The 15,570-nt window shown below is 44.2% G+C and overlaps 2 protein-coding genes across 2 annotated transcripts in view; both read right to left on the reverse strand.

Moving 5' to 3' along the window:
* The window catches only part of LOC141192422 (uncharacterized), a 169,538-nt gene extending 154,190 nt beyond the window's left edge, over positions 1 to 15,348 (reverse strand). The window contains exons 1-2 of the mRNA XM_073661945.1: positions 15,282 to 15,348; positions 7,515 to 7,654 (exon numbers count right to left, since the gene is read on the reverse strand). Coding sequence (XP_073518046.1) covers positions 7,515 to 7,580 — 66 coding nt within the window. The 5' untranslated portion in view covers positions 7,581 to 7,654; positions 15,282 to 15,348. The remainder of the gene's footprint in view (positions 1 to 7,514; positions 7,655 to 15,281) is intronic.
* LOC141192423 (uncharacterized) lies at positions 62 to 9,040 on the reverse strand. The gene is made up of 5 exons (XM_073661946.1): positions 7,287 to 9,040; positions 7,080 to 7,203; positions 6,908 to 6,996; positions 6,621 to 6,711; positions 62 to 4,323 (listed from the first exon to the last, which is right to left on the reverse strand). Exons 1-5 carry the CDS (start codon positions 7,464 to 7,466, stop codon positions 2,801 to 2,803), a joined length of 2,007 nt encoding a protein of 668 aa, XP_073518047.1. The 5' UTR covers positions 7,467 to 9,040; the 3' UTR covers positions 62 to 2,800.
* Positions 15,349 to 15,570: the final 222 nt, after the last annotated feature.

Genomic DNA, 15,570 nt, shown 5'->3' on the forward strand with positions numbered 1-15,570 from the left:
TTCTTACACATTCCTCACATGTAATAAAGCTGTCAAACAGTCGCAAATCATGCACACGGGAGTGATTCAAACATAACACAGAACAGCTGTAAATACTCGGAGCTCGGCCCGAGCATACTCGGAACAAAACACACTCGCTCAACACTAGTCCTAGGTCATGGGTCTTCCAGCATGACAATGAGCCCAAACATACTTCAAGAAGCACCTAGAAAATAGATGGAAACAAAGTGCTGGAGAGTTCTGACCAGCAATGAGTCTGGATCTAAATCCCATTGAACACATGTGGAGAGATCTTAAAATTGCTGTATGGAGAAAAATATTACAATTTGAGAGTCCTCAGTGGTTGATACCATCTTTTGAGTTAGCCATTAGTCAGTAAGCTTTCGAGACTACTCAGGTCTCTTCATGAGACATAGTATAACACAAAATCTGAAGAGTCACATATTTATACACAACAGGGCACAGGAATAATGCAATAGATAAGACAAGTGACGTGAAGCAGAACTATCAGTTTCGGAAAAGGATAAGCAGTTGTGGCCGTAAAAATGTGTGGCCACAAGTAGATCTATTCTTTTTTTTGTGTGGCGATGAGAATTCATACTTGTTTTAAGTTTTTGCCCTGTCTCCCCTACATACAGACCCCCAGTTGGATAATTGGTACATATAATTAAGTACATTACATTAGATTTGATGCAGCTGAAAGTACCTGGGATCTTGTAATCCTCATGTAAGTTGGGAATCTTTATCTTGTCCGTGGTCATTATAAACGGACAGGTTTACATACAGTGCCTACAAGTAGTATTCAACCCCCTGCAGATTTAGCTGGTTGACACATGCGGAATTAACTTGGCATTGTGACATTTGTACTGTAGATCAGCCTGGAAGTGGGAAATGCACTGCAGCAAATTTTGTTTTTTTTTTGTTTTTAAAAACGTTAAAAGTTAATTCAGAGTGTCATTTATTATTCAACCCCTCAAAACAAAAGAATTCTGTTTGGTCCCCCTAAAGTATTAAGAAGTAGTTCAGGCACCAAGAATAATGAGCTTCACATGTGTGGATTAAAGATCTCTTTTGCCAGCCTTTTCTGACTATTTAAGACCCTCCCCAAACTTGTGAACAGCACTCAGACATGGTCAACATGGGAAAGACAAAGGAGCATTCCAAGGCCATCAGAGACAAGATCGTGGAGGGTCACAAGGCTGGCAATGGGTACAAAACCCTTTCCAAGGAGTTGGGCCTACCTGTCTCCACTGTTGGGAGCATCATCCGTAAGTGGAAGGCTTATGGAACTACTGTTAGTCTTCCATGGCCTGGACAGCCTTTGAAAGTGTCAGGCCAGGCTTGTCAGAAGAGTCAAGGCTAACCCAAGGACAACAAGGAAGGAGCTCCGGGAAGATCTCATGGCAGTGGGGACATTGGTTTCAGTCAATACCATAAGTAACGTACTCCACCGCAATGGTCTCCGTTCCAGACGAGCCTGTATGGTACCTTTACTTTCAAAGCGTCATGTCAAGGCTCGTCTACAGTTTGCTCATGATCACTTGGAGGACTCTGAGACAGACTGGTTCAAGGTTCTATGGTCTGATGAGACCAAGATCGAGATCTTTGGTGCCAACCACACACGTGACGTTTGGTGACTGGATGGCACTACATACGACCCCAAGAATACCATCCCTACAGTCAAGCATGGTGGTGGCAGCATCATGCTGTGGGGCTGTTTCTCAGCCAAGGGGCCTGGCCATCTGGTCCGCATCCATGGGAAGATGGATAGCACGGCCTACCTGGAGATTTTGGCCAAGAACCTCCGCTCCTCCATCAAGGATCTTAAGATGGGTCGTAATTTCATCTTCCAACAAGACAACGACCCAAAGCACACAGCCAAGAAAACCAAGGCCTGGTTCAAGAGGGAAAAAGTCAAGGTGTTGGAGTGGCCTAGTCAGTCTCCTGACCTTAACCCAATTGAAAACTTGTGGAAGGAGCTCAAGAATAAAGTCCACATGAGACACCCAAAGAACCTAGATAACTTGGAGAAGATCTGCATGGAGGAGTGGGCCAAGATAACTCCACAGACCTGTGCTGGCCTGATCAGGTCTTATAAAAGATGATTATTAGCTGTAATTGCAAACAAGGGTTATTCCACAAAATATTAAGCATAGGGGTTGTATAATAATTGACCCACACTTTTATGTTTAAAATTTAATAAAATTCAACATTCAACATAACTTTTTGGTTTGTAAGATTTATGCTTCTGTTCATAAAACCTACTCTCGTTTGCAGTTTGAAGGCTCTAACTTATTTGCATCTTATCAAACCAGCTAAATCTGCAGGGGGTTGAATACTACTTGTAGGCACTGTATACAGGTGAGGATGAATTTTATAAGTTTCACCACAAAGGTGAAACTATCCTCCCGGTCAGTTTGCTTTTCCTCCCAGTACCTTTTAAGTCTAACAATGTTAGGTTTCTGGGAGATTATACTTGTTCCTTTTATTTTGGGTTCTCCTTAGCTTGCCTTCTTTGCCCTATATGAATGTGTTTTTGCTTCTCATTCAGGGTTTTCGTATTTTACTTCATACTTTCCTTTCCCCTTGTTGCAGCCTCCCCTCTGGTTACTCAGGAGGTATGAGAAACTCCTCAACGACTTATTAGGGAGTTAGGTCTGTGGTGGCGTTTCTAGTTGTACAGCTAGGGCCTTTCTTGTCTGTACAGAGACTAGTTGGGTGTAGTTGCGGCATTCTCCCCTGTGTGGGTTCTCCGGTGGTTATCAAGATGCGCTTTCTGTTTAAAACATTTCCCACATTTTCAACATGAAAAAGGCTTCTTCCCTGTGTGAATTCTCTGATGTTTATTATGATGTGATTTCTGTCCAAAACATTTCCCACAATCTGCACATGAAAAAGGCTTTGCCCCTGTGTGGGTTCTCTGATGGATTTTAAGAGTTGATTTCTCTGTAAAATATTTCCCACATTCTGAACATAAAAATGGCTTCTCTCCTGTGTGAGTTCTCAGATGGTTGATAAGAGTTGATTTCTCTGTAAAACATTTTCCACATTCTGAACATGGAAAAGGCTTCTCCCCTGTGTGAGTTCTCTGATGTTTGAAAAGATTTGATTTCTTTGCAAAACATTTCCCACATTCTGAACATGAAAATGGCTTCTCCCCTGTGTGAGTTCTCTGATGTATATTAAGACATGATTTTTGTACAAAACATTTCCCACAATCTGAACATGAAAATGGCTTCTCCACTGTGTGGGTTCTCTGGTGCTTAAGAAAACTAGATTTATGGTTATAACATTTTCCACATTCTGAACATGGAAAAGGCTTCTCCCCTGTGTGAGTTGTCTGATGTTTAATAAGAGTATATTTCTCTGTAAAACATTTCCCACATTCTGAACATGAAAAAGGCTTCTCAACTGTGTGAGTTTTGTGATGTTTGATAAGATTTGATTTCGCTGTAAAATATTTCCCACATTCTGAACAGGAAAACGGCTTCTCTCCTGTGTGTGTTCTCTGATGGTTGATAAGAGTTGATTTCTCTGTAAAACATTTTCCACATTCTGAACATGGAAAAGGCTTCTCCCCTGTGTGAGTTCTCACATGTTTGATAAGATTTGATTTCTTTGCAAAACATTTCCCACATTCTGAACATGAAAATGGCTTCTCCCCTGTGTGTGTTCTCTGATGGTTGATAAGAGTTGATTTCTCTGTAAAACATTTCCCACATTCTGAACATGAAAATGGCTTCTCCCCTGTGTGAGTTCTCTGATGTATATTAAGATTTGATTTCTGTACAAAACTTTTCCCACAATCTGAACATGAAAAAGGATTCTCCTCTGTGTGGGTTCTCTGGTGTGCGATAAGATTTGATTTCTCTGTAAAAAAATTCCCACATTCTGAACAGGAAAATGGCTTCTCTCCTGTGTGAGTTATCTGGTGCCTAACAAGACTTGATTTCTGATTAAAACATCTCCCACACTTGGAGCAAGAAAATCTATTTTTCGCTGTGTGAATTTTTTGATGTTTAAGAAAAGACTTTTTGAGAGGAAAACTATTTCTATATTCTGAATGTGAAAATGGCTTCTTTGCTTTAGGAGCAGTTTGTTTTTTAATGCTTATTTTGTGACTTTGATTTTCCTTAGTAGTCGGTAATGAATCAGAAGACAGGACGTGTTTCAAAGGATCAGATGACAGATCTTGGCTGTGAAGGGATGATGGTATATCTGCAGTAATGGCATTCACTTCAATTGTATCCTGTGGGATCTGAAAATTATCTGATTTGAAAATTGAAGGTGTCAGCTGTCCCTCTGATCTCCTGGTACAGACATCTGCCAAGAATAAAAACAATTATTATTTTTTAATAAAGAATCCTTGAATTTTATATTTTTGAACATTTCTACTTAAATTGTCTGTAAAAAAGGCAAGTTATATAAAAAAAAAAAAAAATCACTGGACAATGACCATCTAATAGAAAACCTCATAGGATGAAGCAGTGGAGCGTGGTGTTCACCTGTTTGTTTATTCTGCCTCCCAAATATGGAGTAAAAGGTACAGGCTCTGTCCAGCCACTAAGATTAGGGTGCTTGGGACCTGTAGTACCATCGAGTCTGGCAGTATGGGTGTGTGTGCAGTCCAGCTGGAGTAATCTGCTCCCTGCTTCAGCAATTTGGAAAGCACCGCACCCTACTAAAGCTGGAAGCATATTGCCGGAAGCTGCCAGATACAGCCTTGTTCTCCTCTGGTTCAGTCCTCTGTGCTCAGCTCCCGGCTTGTGTATTTGTTTCCTGTTGTGACCTCGGCCCGTTTACTGACTACTCTGGTGTCTTCTGATTTTGTATTTTCTCTGCCCTCCTGGTTCTGACCCGGTTACCTTACTATTCTTCTTTCCATCTCACTCCACCGAATAGCAGGTAACACCATGGCCCAAGCCTAGGGGTCTCTGTGTAGGTTCAGATCCATGTAGAAGAGTTAAAGGGTGATGAGCAAAATAATTTGTGAAATCTGTAAACAGGATAGATAGTTATAAGCCTGTTCATGGTAGCCATCTTTTGAGCATTCCTAATAGCTAAATGGCGCTCCTTCCCTTCTCAACCTCCCATGTGCCCAAACAGTAGTGTAGAACCGTATATAGGGTATTGTCAGATTCAAAAGAAGTTGGAAAATAATTTGTAAGGTCCATTTGTTTCCTATTATCCTTTGTGAAGAATTCCAAAATTATCACCACATAAAGTGACACACGTCAAATTTGAAAAATGGGGCCTGATTAGAAACATAATACTGACTGCGGGAAGGGGTTAAAGCAGAGGATTACTGAAGTCAAAAACTGTGTCTACAGACAATAACACTTCTACTGAAATGATCAAACTGAACAGTCTTCATCAGAGAAAAATGAGTAACTAGTGGTGAAACCTCTCTGGGGTAATTAGAGTATGGGGCTCGGGGGCTCTTCTCAATCTAAACTATCGCTAAGGGACAATATTTTCTGGCAGATGAGTGTCAAGAAGAAATATTAGACATTCAAAGAGAACTTTTTTATAATACTGAAGAGCTGAGGTGTCTTAAATTTAGATCTCAGGTATTTGGAAGAGGCAATGGAGATCTTTTTGAAAGACGACCAGGGAGTTACAGACTCACATAAGTGAGGCCGGCCGATCCCACCAGAATGAAACTATCATAAAGAGTGAAAAAAATAAAAATATGTAAAAAAAAATAAAGAATATATAAACATGTAACATCCCCAACAACCACGTATGTATGAGGGGAGAAATCCAACACTAAACTGGAGTTGCACTCATTTATGGTGGACCATTTGGCGCGAACAAGCCGGAACCCCGAAAACTAACCCGAATTTGAAATGCCGAACAAATTCGCTCAATACTATTTATGACGTGGAGTGAATCCATGAAACCAGGGCTCGAGCCATGCCAACACATCTCCTGCAGGCGTGAATAAATGTATATTACAGCCATGAGCCACGCACAACTTAGAGATATATCATGGCACAGGTGTAATGTTTTCTGTGTAGTTTATGACAATCCTGTTTGAAGTTAGTTGGTTTTAAAAGAAATTGAAGTCAGGATAAAGGGAAACTCTGTTCTTATTGTACAGAAATTCACACTTGGCCTCACTGGACATTTAATGTTGTCGATCATAAAAGTGAAGTTTGGCCAGAAAGACTGGACCTGGTCTTGTAGGGACCATATGAGCACATTCAGCAGCACAGAAGGGAGAGAAGGTAGATTCATCTAATAAGATATCAGGGATCTAGGAAGCCAACAGCATCATTACCCTCCGCTTTCTCTTACAGGCCCATCATATTTTTCTTCAAGTGATTTTTTAATTTGTCAGCACATTCTACGTACGCTGTCATTTGGCTTTATAGTTTACAGACCTGGGCAGGTAACGGTCAGCGTCTCCTAATCCCAGGGGGTAGGTGGATCCTTCAGGTTGTAAGTTCTATAGAAAAGGTCTTTCACAATTACACAAAGTAATTTGAATATTTTCGAACGGAGGAGAATGTTGGAGTCTAGCGGCAAAATGGTGATCACACGATTGTGATACGACTACACCACTGATAAAGCAGCCACAGACAGGGACTTCTCTGTATTCAGTGGTTACTACTCACCTGAGTAGTCATATGTAGGAATCTCCTCTTTACACTGCTCATCAGCCCTTCCGTATGTCTCTGTAGTATTAATATGGGTCAGATCTTCACCCTGAAACAAATATTGTAAAAGTCACCGACAGATGGAGAAGTCACATCTATGATCAGCTCTAATCCTGCCATCTCCACCATTCTCATTACACAAATATAAAACATAATAATGATGGATAAAACAGAACTGAAGACATGACATTTACAGCCGTCTACACATCATAGGGGAGATCTCATGACACCTTCTCTCTATCTACCTGAGGAACATTTGGATTTTCTTGTTTACAGTCCTGTGGAAGAAGACGACGGGGACATCTCTCTGGTGTTGTCCTCTTACTGGATAGATCTGGAGGAAACACATACAGGGACTGAATTCATTCTTTACATACAGATAATTATAGGCCGTGTGTATTTAGTCCTGTCTATTACCTGGTGATGTGAGGGGCTGGGGAACCTCCATCATGACGTCCTTGTACAGATCTTTGTGTCCTTCTAAATACTCCCACTCCTCCATGGAGAAATAGACGGCGACATCCTGACATCTTATAGGAACCTGACACATACAATGATACCGTCATCCCCCTGATCCCTTCACAGCATTACTGCATAATGTCCCAGCATTCCCAGCAGTGTCACCTCTCCAGTCAGCAGCTCAATTATCTTGTAGGCGAGTTCTAGGATCTTCTGGTCATTGATGTCCTCATGTATTAGGGGGTGAGGTGGAGGCCCCGTGATTAATCTCTGGTTATGGAGAGTCACATTAATAAATCTCACTACAGACATTTCCAGAGTCCTCACCTCTCTAGTTCTGTCCATCTGTTATTTCCAAGAATGCTGTAATGTGACGTCATCAGAATCGCTCACCTCTCCAGTAAGCCGGAAGAGGATCTCTAGGGTGAGGTGTAATATCCCCTCCACCATCTTGTCCATGATTTTCCTGGATAAATCAGGAAAATTTTCTTATATAGACGATCTTCACTGAGAGGATCCGGTATTTTAGAGATCTGAATGAGGAAAAGATAAGCTGATGGATAAGACCATTTTTCTGCAAACGATGATGCGGAATCCAAAATGTACCACGAGTACCCTACATCCCTTAATCTGGTGTTCAGGTCTATTGCCTGTATATTAAAATCTGTGACAGTCGAGCAGTACCTTCTCAACCATAAAAATTGTCCCTTGGATTTTCCTCTTTTTATGGGGATGGGGGTGGTGGTTATCCCACTTCAGTAGTTTATTAGTGCTTGAAGGTTTCTGGTAGATGAGTGTCCCTAGGGTCCCGTTACAATCCTTCTTGATCAGTACATGCAGGAAAGGCAACTGGTAATAATTGGTGTTGGTCTGCTCCTTTAAATAAAATGTACTTTTCAGGTTATATCCTCAGTACCCTCATTTTTCATCCCTTCTTTTGAGGCCCACACAGTCAGACTCTACCGGCCCTTCTCCCTGCGAGTGGCGGTTGTGTATCGCCCTCTGGGCCCCTCCCGTCAGTTTGTGGATCACTTTGCCACTTGGCTTCCAAAATTTCTAACCTATGACATCCCCACCCTCATCATGGGAGATTTTAACATCCCATTAGGCGATTCCCTCTTCCCATCTGCCACTCATCTTTTATCGCTAACTTCCTCCTTCGGCCTTTCACAGCTTACTAATTCTCCTACACATGAAGATGGAAATACTCTTTGACCTGATCTTCACCCGGCTCTGTTCAATACATGACATTACTAACTCTCCTCTTCCACTCTCTGATCACAACCTTCTTTCATTCTCTGTCAAGAACTGTCACCCTGCTCAAGACACCCCCACTTTCCACACTTATAGAAATATACATGGCATTAACACCCAGAAATTTATGAAAACGTTGCAATCATCATTGGCCCCAATCTCCTCCCTCTCATGCCCTGACTCTGCACTGAAGAATTATAACGAAACATTGCAATGTGCCCTGGATGAAGGTGCACCTTCTACACAGAGAACAACTCGGCACAGACGGCGACAACCTTGGAACACGCTGCAAACACGTTTTCTCCAGCGGGGCTCCAGGTGTGCCGAACGGCTGTGGACAAAATCTAATCTGGCTGAAGATTTCCTCCATTATAAATTTATGCTTAAAACCTATAACTCCGCCCTTCACCTCTCCAAACAAACCTACTTTGAGGCTATGTGCCCACGATGCAGAAATGAAGCAGAAAATTTCTGCAGCATTTATGCATCTCCCTGGCGGAAAAAACGCATGCAGATTGTGCATGCATTTTTCCTGCAGAATACATGCGGAATACATGCGGATTCACATGCGTTAACGCATGTGTTTCCGCATGCGGACTGACAAGCACTTTCCAGGCGATAGCATCACTTGGAAAGTGCTTGACAACTAGGTCACACTGTAAAAATCCATGCAAACGGCATGGATTTATACAGTGTGAACGTAAAAATAAAAAAATAAAGTTATACTTACCTCCGATGCCGCCGTGTGTGCTGTCGCGCTCCTTCCTGGCTTGCCGGCATCTCGCGAGACAGCCTGCGGTCACATGACCGCGACGTCATCTCAGGTCCTGGAAGGAGAAGCGCTGCAGGGGCCGCCGGACAGGTGAATATAAACTTTATTTTTTATTTTATTCTTTTTTTTTACAGGTACAATGGTACCCAGGTCTGGATGAGAGTCTTCTCTCCTCCAGAACTGGGTACCATCCGCACATTGAAACGCATATTATCCGCTTGTACAAATGTACAGACACGGATTCTATGCGTCTCAATGCAAGCCAATGGCATGGCTTCCGCTGCGCTTCCGCAAAATTAATGAACATGCTGTGGATTTATGAGCGCTGCAGAAACGTTGCGGAAAAATCCGCAGCATGTGCATTGACATTGCGGAATGCCATTGGGGACCATGGGGTGCGGATTACCATGCGTTTTTGATGCGTTTCCGCAGCGGAAACGCATGAAAAAAGCATTGTGTGCACGCAGCCTAACAACCTCATCATCTCATGGCCCAATAATCCTAAACACCTGTTTGACACTTTTCATTCTCTCCTTAATCAAACAGCACAGGCCCCAACCAACAACCTCAGCACTGACGATCTGGACAATTATTTCAAAGAAAAAATTGACCATATCCGACAGGAAATTTTCTCTCAATCCCCAAATGTTATGCATGCTCCTCCCTCCCACATTGTATCTTGATCATTTTCTGACTTCGAACCAGTCACGGAAGATGAAGTGACAAGGCTCCTTGCTTCCTCTAGCTCTACCACCTGCACCAGTGACCCTATTCCTTCACATCTCCTTCAGTCCCTTTCTCCAGCTGTCACCACTCACCTAACTAAAATATTCAACCTCTACCTCTCATCTTGTATTTTTCCCTCCTTTTTTAAACACTCCAGCATACATCCATTACTTAAAAAAACATCCCTCGACCAGAACTGTGCTGCTAACTACAGACCTGTTTCCAATCTTCCCTTTATATCTAAACTCCTGGAACGACTGGTCCACTCCTGTATAATACGCTATCTCTCAGATAACTCCCTTCTTGACCCTTTACAATCTGGTTTCCGCTCTTTACATTCTACTGAAACTGAACTCACTAAAGTTTCTAATGATCTACTAACAGCCAAATCTAATGGTCACTACTCCCTGCTGATTCTCCTGGATCTCTCTGCAGCATTCGACACTGTGGATCTACCTCTCTGACCGCTCCTTCACTGTGTCTTTTGCTGGCTCCTCTTCTTCTCCCCTCCCCCTTATTGTCGGGGTTCCTCAAAGATCAGTCCTAGAAGCCCTTCTTTTCTACTTATATATCGCTCCTATTGGACAAACAATCAGCAGATTCGGTTTTTAGTACCATCTCTATGCTGATGACACCCAATTATACACCTCTTCTCCGGACATCACCCCTGCATTATTACAAAATACCAGTGATTGTCTTTCCGCTGTCTCTAACACTATGCCCTCCCTCTATCTAAAATTTAATCTGTCAAAAACTAAACTACTCCTATTTCCTCCCTCCACTAACCTATCTATGCCTGATATTGCCATTTCTGTTTGTGACTCCATCATTACTCGCCAGCAACATGCCGGCTGTCTTGGGGTCAAGCTTGATTCAGATCTTTCCTTCACTCCTCACATCAAATCACTCGCTCGCTCGTGTCATCTACACCTCAAAAACATCTCTAGAATCAGAAATTTTCTTACCTTTGACTCTGTAAAAACTCTTATGTAGCTCTTATTCATTCTCGTCTGGACTATTGCAACTCTTTACTTATCGATCTCCCCCTTTATAAACTTTCCCCTCTCCAATCCGTCCTGAACGCAGGAGTCAGGGTCATATTCCTCACCAACCGATACAACGATGTCTCTTCCCTGTGCCAGTCATTGCACTGATTGCCCATCCAATACAGAGTTCAATATAAACTTATCGCTCTTACCCACAAAACTCTTGATGATTCAGCACCGCCCTACATCACCTCCCTCGTCTCAGTCTACCACCCTACCCGTGCCCTCCGTTCTGCTAATGACTTAAAACTAAAATCCTCCGTAATCCGAACCTCCCACTCCAGTCTCCAAGATTTCTCGCATGCTGCTCCAATTCTTTGGAATGCACTACCCAGGACAATTTGATTAATTCCCAATACCCACAGTTTAAAGGGTGCCCTAAAAACCCATTTCTTTATACTGGCCTATCACCTCAACACACTTATCTAACTGTCCCAGTTTGGCCCATATTAAAATTTTCTTCAAAATCATGCTCATACCATCCATGCACTGCATAGCCTCTGTCTGTACTGTACACATACTGGCTGGCGACCAGTTCATGTGGTGTTATATACTTACTCTATTTAGTATATTAAGGCTGTATTATACAATATACGTACATTTTACCTTTTGTGTCTCCCCTATTTCCTTATAGACTGTAAGCTTGCGAGCAGGGCCCTCACTCCTTTTAATATCTGAGTTATGCTTATTCTGTAAAGTCTGTATTGTCAATATAAGTCCCCCTTAAAATTGTAAAGTGCTGCAGAATATGTTGTCGCTATAAAAATTATTATTATAATAAATTCAGATGTAAATCTAAGGCCCACTCTATTGATGTTGAGTTCCCCGACAAATTAAAAAGATTGTTCACTCGTCCCTGACCAGGTGATAAAAATGCAGTCAATATATTTGTACCATACCCCAATATATGGATGCCATCCCTGAATACTGAGGATTCCTCCCACCAGTCCAGGGATAGGTTAGCATATAAGGGGGCACAGAGGCTACCCATCGCAGTACCCCTGAGCTGGTGGAAATACTTCCTATCAAAAAGAAAGAAGTTATGCATAAGAGTGAATTTTAGAAGATCCTCCATCAAGTCATTATGTCTGCTACACTCTACTGATCTCGATTTCAAGAAATGTCTTACTCCTCTGATATCATCCTCATGCGGTATATTACTGTACAAAGCCTCGATATCTAGTAATGCCTGCTCCACTACATGCCTGTATACATGCTCGAGGGTATATATGGAGGGGAGCAGGGAAAGGAAAAAACATTCTCCAGAGGGATTATTCCAACTGCAGGACCTCAGGCGGTACTGGGGGAACATTATACTGTGGGGGGGGGGGGGGGGGGGTCATACACACTGCATAAGGGGCATAATGGGGGCATTAAACTGTGTGGGGGCATCATACACACTGCATAAGGGGCATAATGGGGGCATTACACTGTGTGAGGGCATCATGCATCCTGCATAAAGGGCATAATGGGGGCATTACACTGCGTGGGGGCATCATACAGCCTGCATAAGGTGGATAATGGGGACATTACACTGTGTGGGGGGCATCATACATACTGTATAAGGGGCATAATGGGGGCATTACACTGTGTGGGGGGCATCATACATACTGCATAAGGGGCATAATGGGGGCATTACACTGTGTGGGGGGGGGCATCATCACACTGCATAATGCGAAACCCTGTGTGGGGGGGCATCATACATCCTGCATAAGGGGCATAATGGGGGCATCATACATACTGCATAAGGGGCATAATGGGGGCATTACACTGTGGGGGCATCATACATACTGCATAAGGGGCATAATGGGGGCATTAAACTGTGTGGGGGCATCATACATACTGCATAAGGGGCATAATGGGGGCATTACACTGTGTGGGGGCATCATGCATCCTGCATAAAGGGCATAATGGGGGCATTACACTGCGTGGGGGCATCATACATCCTGCATAAGGTGGATAATGGGGACATTACACTGTGTGGGGGGCATCATACATACTGTATAAGGGGCATAATGGGGGCATTACACTGTGTGGGGGGCATCATACATACTGCATAAGGGGCATAATGGGGGCATTACACTGTGTGGGGGGGGGCATCATCACACTGCATAATGCAAAACCCTGTGTGGGGGGGCATCATACATCCTGCATAAGGGGCATAATGGGGGCATCATACATACTGCATAAGGGGCATAATGGGGGCATTACACTGTGTGGGGGCATCATACATACTGCATAAGAGGCATAATGGGGGCATTACACTGTGTGGGGGGCATCATACATCCTACATAAGGGGCATAATGGGGGCATTACACTGTGTGGGGGCATCATACATACTGCATAAGGGGCATAATGGGGGCATTACACTGTGGGGGCATCATACATCCTGCATAAGAGGCATCATGGGGGCATTACACTGTGTGGGGGCATCATACATACTGCATAAGGGGCATAATGGGGGCATTACACTGTGTGGGGGCATCATACATCATGCATAAGGGGCATAATGGGGGCATTACACTGTGTGGGGGGCATCATACATACTGCATAAGGGGCATAATGGGGGCATTACACTGTGTGGGGGGCATCATACATACTGCATAAGGGGCATAATGGGGGCATTACACTGTGTGGGGGGCATCATACATACTGCATAAGGGGCATAATGGGGGCATTACACTGTGTGGGGGCATCATGCATACTGCATAAGGGGCATAATGGGGGCATTACACTGTGGGGGCATCATACATCCTGCATAAGAGGCATCATGGGGGCATTACACTATGTGGGGGCATCATACATACTGCATAAGGGGCATAATGGGGGCATTACACTGTGTGGGGGGGGCATCATCACACTGCATAATGGGGGCGAAACCCTGTGTGGGGGGGCATCATACATCCTGCATAAGGGGCATAATGGGGGCATTACACTGTGTGGGGGGCATCATACATCCTACATAAGGGGCATAATGGGGGCATTACACTGTGTGGGGGCATCATACATACTGCATAAGGAGCATAATGGGAGCATTACACTGTGGGGGCATCATACATCCTGCATAAGAGGCATCATGGGGGCATTACACTGTGTGGGGGCATCATACATACTGCATAAGGGGCATAATGGGGGCATTACACTGTGTGGGGGCATCATACATCATGCATAAGGGGCATAATGGGGGCATTACACGGTGTGGGGGGCATCATACATACTGCATAAGGGGCATAATGGGGGCATTACACTGTGTGGGGGCATCATACATCCTACATAAGGGGCATAATGGGGGCATTACACTGTGTGGGGGGCATCATACATACTGCATAAGGGGCATAATGGGGGCATTACACTGTGTGGGGGCATCATGCATACTGCATAAGGGGCATTACACTGTGGGGGCATCATACATCCTGCATAAGAGGCATCATGGGGGCATTACACTGTGTGGGGGCATCATACATACTGCATAAGGGGCATAATGGGGGCATTACACTTTGTGGGGGCATCATACATCATGCATAAGGGGCATAATGGGGGCATTACACTGTGTGGGGGGCATCATACATACTGCATAAGGGGCATAATGGGGGCATTACACTGTGTGGGGGGCATCATACATACTGCATAAGAGGCATCATGGGGGCATTACACTGTGTGGGGGCATCATACATACTGCATAAGGGGCATAATGGGGGCATTACACTTTGTGGGGGCATCATACATCATGCATAAGGGGCATAATGGGGGCATTACACTGTGTGGGGGGCATCATACATACTGCATAAGGGGCATAATGGGGGCATTACACTGTGTGGGGGGCATCATACATCCTGCATAAGGGGCATAATGGGGGCATTGCACTGTGTGGGGGCATCATACATACTGCATAAGGGGCATAATGGGGGCATTACACTGTGTGGGGGCATCATACATCATGCATAAGGGGCATAATGGGGGCATTACACTGTGTGGGGGGTATCATACATACTGCATAATGGGGGCAATACACTGGGTGGGGGCATCATACATCCTGCATAAGGGGCATAATGGGGGCATTACACTGTGTGGGGGGCATCATACATACTGCATAAGGGGCATAATGGGGGCATTGCACTGTGTGGGGGGCATCATACATCCTGTATAAGGGGCATTACACTGTGGGGTCAGTAAAGGGGTCCTGTACTATGAGAACAATACGTTTCCTCCTTCCTGTCTCCATAGTTGGGTCGTATGTATCTATTACAGGAAACAGAACAAAAACCTTATGATTCTTATAAAGGGGCAACACAAGACCCCAAAAGAGTCTCGGTGCTGAAGGGGTTAATGCCCCCTGCGCCCAGTAATGGGGTCTCCACATACCTCCACCTGCAGAGCCGCCACCACATATATGGCTGCTCTGTGCGCACAGGAGCTGTGATGAGGTCACAGGAGGGGAGGAGTCAGGGGTCACATGATCAGGGGTCTCAGTGGATGCAGGACTCTGCTGTGCTGGTTGTCATGGTGCTGGATGAGCTGAAGTTTATGTGTGGGGTCAGGAGGGGTTTACAGTGTGGATGTAGCAGAGCCGCGTGTGTACGAGGTGTACGGAGCGGAGCCGCGTGTGTACGAGGTGTACGGAGCGGAGCCACGTGTGTACGAGGTGTACGGA

The sequence above is a fragment of the Phyllobates terribilis genome, unplaced genomic scaffold (genome assembly GCF_046119375.1).
Source record: "Phyllobates terribilis strain yellow unplaced genomic scaffold, ASM4611937v1 Scaffold_61__1_contigs__length_8056638, whole genome shotgun sequence".
Taxonomy (NCBI): Eukaryota; Metazoa; Chordata; class Amphibia; order Anura; family Dendrobatidae; genus Phyllobates; species Phyllobates terribilis.